We start from the raw sequence: 7,568 nt of genomic DNA on the forward strand, positions 1-7,568 counted from the left end.
CCCCCCCCCTATGGATGTGATTTGTTTGAACTGGAATCCCATTTATTAAAAAGAAAGCGGCTTATAAGGTTTCTCTAAGTGATATCATACGCAGATGAGAGGTCACACCTGTGATTTATATGAATGACACTGGAAGCCGATCCTCAAGTGTCATTGTGGGAGTGGCTGCATGTTGATATCCCCGCCTCCTGTGTTACAAAGCCAGTCTCTGCTGTCATTTTGGCAGCCAGTATTATCCAGTAATATCCTCCGGGGGGGGTGTCGAGTTTTAGTGTAGGAGATGTGTTCTAAAAGCTTTGCAGAAAAATCCTCTGTGGTTTAATAACCTGAACTTCTGTCTTCCCTTTGTGCGCTCAAAATGTATCTCATCTGAAGAGGGAGATTTAACAAGAGTCCTGCAGGGGATAGCTAATATCTATCTATCTATCTATCTATCTATCTATCTATCTATCTATCTATCTATCTATCTATCTGTGATCAATAGGCTGCATTCGTTTTCTTTATTTTCACCTGGAAATCCTGCCAGTATCATTTCTTGTCCAAGGGTGACAACGCTCACTGTATTGAATATATGGAGGAGCAGCGTTGTCACCTTTTTAAAATAGGACTACAGAATACCTCCCCCCTCTCCTTCTACCAATAACATGAGTGGGGTGCTGGTATGTAGATCATACAGACAACTGGAAACCATCTAACTGGTAGCAGTCAGCACAGGCAGAAACCTATCAGCTGATAAGATCTGTGGCGGGATCAACGGGATTATTTGTAAAACTAATTGAACAGATATAAGAAAACACTTTCAATGGAATATTCAAAAGACCAAAAGGGAGCAAATAGGGGAATTTCATTGTTCAGATTTGCATACGGTTTGAGGTTGGGGGGGAGGGGGACTATCCTATAGAAAATGTGGGGTACTCTCGGTGGCCCCGGAAGGGACTCCTCATGGTAAAGGGGAGTTTACTGATAGTTTGTGCTTCAGATGTGAATGAGACACTCCTGAAATATGAGGGCTGCCGTGGCTGAAAATGCTAGATCCCCCTGGCTGTTATACTGGCAAGTCATTGACCTGGAACGAGTCCACAGATCAGCAAAGTTGGAGGAAAGTCCGAAGATCTCGGTGAAACACGGGCGCAAGTGATGTCTGTGACCGCTCCAGTCAGCACGGCTCTCGGTCATGTGATCACTATGACAGCTTTGATACGGTGGTCACATGAGGGTTGTTTGTAAACAAACCATTCCCGGCTCCAGCTGTCACTGTGTTGCCTTCCTAGTTCCAGAAGTGACACGTTTCTTCCAAGAAGGATGGAGCCAGCATGACAGCCAGGCAAACGGCATTCCCTTTACAAGGAGAGCTCGGCAATGGCAGCTTCCACTCTCTGGACAGGTCTCCTTTATTAGTGTCTCTCACGTGAGTCACATATCACATACATGAGGCGTGTGCAGAGATTTCTGTAATGAGATTTATGTTCTGATTCTCCTACAAGATCGCAGATCGACGCGGAGCCGTTCCTGCACCTCCGCTACGAGCGCACCGACTGCGCCCTCATGTGTTCCGCCAAGGGATACCCAGCACACCCCGACTCCTGCCACGCGGGGGACTTCAAAAACGCCTTCACTGCCAGGTGAGGTATCAGAGGGGCCCCAAGTGATGTATTCATTGCAAGCAGGAGATCACAAGGAGCAGAGTATGGGGGGGGATATGTCACTGTACCCGGGGGTCCGTGACCTGCTGTGACTGTGTGAGGACAGGGCTCAAGGTGACAGGAAGACAGACTGAGTTACATGGTGATATGAGCAGAGTCCTCCAGCAGAGCAGAGTATATTCAGGAGAGGAGAGTTATAAGGGAAGGAGCAGAGTCCTCCAGCAGACCAGAGAATATTCAGGAGAGGAGAGTTATAGATGAAGGGGCAGAGTCCTCCAGCAGAGCAGAGTCCTTCAGGAGAGGAGAGTTATAGAGGAAGGAGCAGAGTCCTCCAGCAGACCAGAGAATATTCAGGAGAGGAGAGTTATAGATGAAGGGGCAGAGTCCTCCAGCAGAGCAGAGTCCTTCAGGAGAGGAGAGTTATAGAGGAAGGAGCAGAGTCCTCCAGCAGACCAGAGAATATTCAGGAGAGGAGAGTTATAGATGAAGGGGCAGAGTCCTCCAGCAGAGCAGAGTATATCAGAAGAGGATAGTTATAGAGGAAGGAGCAGAGTCCTCCAGCAGACCAGAGAATATTCAGGAGAGGAGAGATATAGGGGAAGGAGCAGAGTCCTCCAGCAGACCAGAGAATATTCAGGAGAGGAGAGATATAGGGGAAGGAGCAGAGTCCTCCAGCAGACCAGAGAATATTCAGGAGAGGAGAGATATAGGGGAAGGAGCAGAGTCCTCCAGCAGACCAGAGAATATTCAGGAGAGGAGAGATATAGGGGAAGGAGCAGAGTCCTCCAGCAGACCAGAGAATATTCAGGAGAGGAGAGATATAGGGGAAGGAGCAGAGTCCTCCAGCAGACCAGAGAATATTCAGGAGAGGAGAGATATAGGGGAAGGAGCAGAGTCCTCCAGCAGACCAGAGAATATTCAGGAGAGGAGAGATATAGGGGAAGGAGCAGAGTCCTCCAGCAGACCAGAGAATATTCAGGAGAGGAGAGATATAGGGGAAGGAGCAGAGTCCTCCAGCAGACCAGAGAATATTCAGGAGAGGAGAGATATAGGGGAAGGAGCAGAGTCCTCCAGCAGACCAGAGAATATTCAGGAGAGGAGAGATATAGGGGAAGGAGCAGAGTCCTCCAGCAGACCAGAGAATATTCAGGAGAGGAGAGATATAGGGGAAGGAGCAGAGTCCTCCAGCAGACCAGAGAATATTCAGGAGAGGAGAGATATAGGGGAAGGAGCAGAGTCCTCCAGCAGACCAGAGAATATTCAGGAGAGGAGAGATATAGGGGAAGGAGCAGAGTCCTCCAGCAGACCAGAGAATATTCAGGAGAGGAGAGATATAGGGGAAGGAGCAGAGTCCTCCAGCAGACCAGAGAATATTCAGGAGAGGAGAGATATAGGGGAAGGAGCAGAGTCCTCCAGCAGACCAGAGAATATTCAGGAGAGGAGAGATATAGGGGAAGGAGCAGAGTCCTCCAGCAGACCAGAGAATATTCAGGAGAGGAGAGATATAGGGGAAGGAGCAGAGTCCTCCAGCAGACCAGAGAATATTCAGGAGAGGAGAGATATAGGGGAAGGAGCAGAGTCCTCCAGCAGACCAGAGAATATTCAGGAGAGGAGAGATATAGGGGAAGGAGCAGAGTCCTCCAGCAGACCAGAGAATATTCAGGAGAGGAGAGATATAGGGGAAGGAGCAGAGTCCTCCAGCAGACCAGAGAATATTCAGGAGAGGAGAGATATAGGGGAAGGAGCAGAGTCCTCCAGCAGACCAGAGAATATTCAGGAGAGGAGAGATATAGGGGAAGGAGCAGAGTCCTCCAGCAGACCAGAGAATATTCAGGAGAGGAGAGATATAGGGGAAGGAGCAGAGTCCTCCAGCAGACCAGAGAATATTCAGGAGAGGAGAGATATAGGGGAAGGAGCAGAGTCCTCCAGCAGACCAGAGAATATTCAGGAGAGGAGAGATATAGGGGAAGGAGCAGAGTCCTCCAGCAGACCAGAGAATATTCAGGAGAGGAGAGATATAGGGGAAGGAGCAGAGTCCTCCAGCAGAGTATTCAAGGAGAGGAGAGTGTTATGATATAAACTCACAAGGACCGTTGGCAGGGTTCTGCAGATGTTGGGAGTTCTGGCGATAGCTTTGGATCCTCGGGGAGTCCTCCAGTTTTTGGGATGAGGGACTTGGTTCTGCTGATCATTATAGACCAGTGAAATGGATCTCCTGCTTGGCGGGACCTCTTGGCTTTTCCAGGTACATGAAGGAGTTTGGATTCACCATCCCATCCAGGCCTATTGTGGTGGATGACATCCGCGTACGAGGGACCGGCAGTACCGGAATCCGCTGCGAGAGCCGCATCACACCCGGCGGACAGCCGGCACATGTAGAGAAGGTAGGTGAATGTGTGCAGTCATTGTGCGGGGGTGCACTATGCCCGTTGACATGTCTTTCCATCCTTGAAGAGGGAAGGCCATCATCAGCCTTAAATACAAGCTCCATCTAATCTCCGCCCCCTCTGACCAGGTGACCAAATGCTACTTTGAAGACGGGTACAAGGACACCAATGTGTACCTCCTGGAGGAGCTGTCATGTGACCACACTATCCCCGGCCCCGCCATCATCATTGATAAGAACAGGTACGCTTCTATATCTGCCTGGAGTTCAGCTTTAAGTGAACCTGTCTACAGGGCCGGTGCTTCCACTAGGCAAACTAGGCAGCCGCCTAGGGCGTACTGCTGCCTAGGGCGCAGCCTTGACCACTAATACCTTATCCCGCCAGGTGACTGTCCCTCCTCTCTCAGAAGATCGCCGCGCGTGTGCGATGACGTCTCGGTGGGGTGACACCCGGTTACCGCTCCAGGTGTCACCCAGCCTCGGGATGCCCCTGCTGGGGGGGTGCAAGTAGATGGCCTTGCCTAGGGTGTGAAATAGTCTAGCACCGGCCCTGCCTATCTAAGTTGTGTTTTGTGTCTTCTTTTGCCTGGAGTCACGCTTTCATATACCGCGGTGTCGGTCATTTTGTAGCACCATCCTGGTGGAGCCGGACTGCGCGGCTTCTATTACGGAGCACGGGGACGTGCGGATCACAGTGGCAAGCGGGAAACAGCAGGCGATCGGAACCGAATTGGACACCATCCAGCTGTCCATCTTCTCCCACCGCTTCATGAGCATCGCAGGTTGTCCACGTCGGCCGAGTTCTCGCCTCTGCTGTATGAATGTCGCACTGGGTTGTGCCGTAGCATTGACCTGCTGTCCAATCTCCTTCCACAGAACAGATGGGGCGTATCCTGCAGCGGACGGCCATCTCCACCAACATTAAGGAGCGTCTGGACTTCTCCTGTGCTCTGTTTGGCCCTGACGGCGGTCTGGTGTCTAACGCCCCCCACATTCCTGTCCACCTGGGAGCCATGCAAGAGACGGTCCAGTTCCAGGTCAGAAATCCGTCTCGGCTTTTAGATGAACTTTGTCTGTTCATAAATTATTATTATATTATTATTATACAGGATTTATAGAGCGCCAACAGTGTGCGCAGCGCTTTACAATATAAGGAAGACATTACAATCACAATACAAGACAAGTTGGTAAGGAGGGCCCTGCCCCTGAGGGCTTACAATCTAAAAGGGAGGGGCCAGTGAAACATGAGGAGGGAGCTGTGTGGGGATTAATTGTTTGAGAGCGTGATAGTTGGTTAGGTTGAGGTGGGATCATCTTCCCTGAAGAGATGAGTCTTAAGGGATCGCCTGAAGGTAGTCCGAGTGGGAGATAGACGGACAGGTTGGGGTAAAGAGTTCCAGAGGATGGGAGAGACTCTAGAGAAGTCCTGGAGGCCAGCATGGGAGGAGTGGACAAGGGAGCTGGAAAGCAGAAGGTCATTTGAAGAGCGGAGGGGACGGTTAGGGTGATACTTTGAGATATATCCGGGGGCGGAGTTGTGGATGGCTTTATAAGTGGTTGTTAATATTTTGAATTGTATCCTATGAGCGAGTGGAAGCCAGTGCAGGGATTGGCAGAGGGGGGCGGGGGATGGAAGCCAGTGCAGGGATTGGCAGAGGGGGGTAGGGGATGGAAGCCAGTGCAGGGATTGGCAGAGGGGGTGGGGGATGGAAGCCAGTGCAGTGATCGGCAGAGGGGGGTTGCAGACCCTGGTCAGGTGAATGAGTCTAGCAGCTGCATTCATGATAGATTGAAGGGGAGGAGCCTGTGTAGAGGTCGGCCAATGAGGAGGGAGTTGCAATAGACAAGACGAGAGATAACAAGGGAGTGGATGAGTAGTTTTGCGGTGTCATTGGTGAGGAAGGGGCGTATTTTGGAGATGTTAGGAAGGGGAAGACGGCAGGATTTGGATAGTGATTGGATGTGGGGAAGAAAGGTGAGGTCCGAGTCAAGGATGACATCATCACTATATAGCTTTTCTTGTGTATCTGTTCTTCTTACTTCCTTGGGCCCCATTCACTGCTGTCTGGTCTGGAGACCGCAGGAGAGGTGCTCTCCTCCTACTTCAAAGATGCAGTTGATTTTCTGGAAATTCTAGACTCTGGTCCGAGCTCTTCATGCATATGAACTGATTATTACTCTTTAGTATCCTTATAACTTTTGGTTTTGGTTTTTTTTGTGTTTTTTTTCAGATTAGAAGCCTGCAGGATGACCTGAAGGAAGGAGATGTCATTCTAAGCAACCACCCGTGTGCCGGAGGAAGCCACTTACCTGACCTGACTGTCATCACACCGGTGAGTGCTCATCCGTCCCGTTTACTCAGACTGGAAGAAGTCATTGGAGGTCTGGATGCCAAGGAGACGATCCCTAAAAATTAGCTAAAAACTGTCTTTGGGTTTTTTTCTTTGTCCCATTTTGGTGCTAAATTGTATCCAAGTTACAATGGAAAGTTGTGAAGGTAAACCATAGTGAGAAGTATAAAAACTTCTAAAAAAAACATATTTTGGGCAAAGTTCTTTTTTTCCCTTCTGTTCCACGGGTTCATTGCCTAAACAAAATGGCAGCTCTAGAATTTTTCCGCTTCATAAGAACATGGAAGTATCTGAAGGTTGAAAAAACTTTAAATATAAAGGTTCTAAATGTAACAAAAATGTATCTTTTAACATCCACCAAGTTGCATGCTGGGCTCCCCAAAAAGGAAACAAGGGCTTACGTCCTACATTCAACTACATCACTGAATGTGGTGTTACTTGAAGTGATGTCATCAGGAACCCAAGAAGAACCCTCCTCGGACTTCCTTGAACTATACAACCCTTGATATCACTTGGACAAATCTGTGTTCCTCGGATGATTGTGAAGAATGTCACCAGCACACCGAAGATCCTTTTTAGAATCACCAAATGCTCATTTTATTGAACAAGTTGTCAGAATGGAAACAAGCGCTTTCGGGACCTCTCAGGCAGGCCCGGATTCCCCACAAGGCCACCAAGGCCCGGCCTTGGGGCGGCACGGCGCAGAGGGGTGGCAGCGGTGTGGAATCCCCCAACGCCCGGAACATACAGTTCTGGGCGGTAAGTGTGGGGAAGCCGTGTACGTTTACAAGTGATCTCAGCGATGTCGCCGAAATCACAAGTTTGCAGCCCGTTCCCCCCTCCCCTCCCCTGCACCTATGTCTCTCCTCGCTTGCATCGTCCGCCAGGCTCTGTCCTCCCCCAGCCGCCGAGCCTCTGCTCTGAGTAGCTGCCGCCGATGCAGTGAGCAGAGCTGCCCGTGTAGTGAGGGGGGAGCGCCGTCTTCCCATCTCTGCTGTCAAAGGAGTTCTAGCACAGTGTGGGATCAATAGTGTGGGATCAAGAGAACTTGTCACCTCCAATTGCTATCACACAGAAGATTGTTAGCTCCTGTGTGATAGCAATAAAGTTAAGTGGGAAAAAAAAATTGTTAAAAAAAAATGTAATAAATAATAATTTAAAAAAATTATAAGAAATAATTATATTAAA

The 7,568-nt window shown here is 49.6% G+C and overlaps 1 protein-coding gene across 2 annotated transcripts in view; it reads left to right on the forward strand.

Annotated features, from left to right (window-relative positions):
- OPLAH (5-oxoprolinase (ATP-hydrolysing)) overlaps positions 1–7,568 on the forward strand; it is a 42,122-nt gene that overhangs the window by 23,179 nt on the left and 11,375 nt on the right. For both annotated transcript variants that reach the window (XM_018573268.1, XM_018573269.1), the window contains 6 exons: positions 1,485–1,622; positions 3,889–4,027; positions 4,159–4,271; positions 4,660–4,811; positions 4,906–5,066; positions 6,261–6,362. In XM_018573268.1, the coding sequence (XP_018428770.1) occupies positions 1,485–1,622; positions 3,889–4,027; positions 4,159–4,271; positions 4,660–4,811; positions 4,906–5,066; positions 6,261–6,362 (805 nt within the window). The remainder of the gene's footprint in view (positions 1–1,484; positions 1,623–3,888; positions 4,028–4,158; positions 4,272–4,659; positions 4,812–4,905; positions 5,067–6,260; positions 6,363–7,568) is intronic.

The sequence above is a fragment of the Nanorana parkeri genome, unplaced genomic scaffold (genome assembly GCF_000935625.1).
Source record: "Nanorana parkeri isolate BGI_ZX_2015 unplaced genomic scaffold, ASM93562v1 scaffold2308, whole genome shotgun sequence".
Taxonomy (NCBI): Eukaryota; Metazoa; Chordata; class Amphibia; order Anura; family Dicroglossidae; genus Nanorana; species Nanorana parkeri.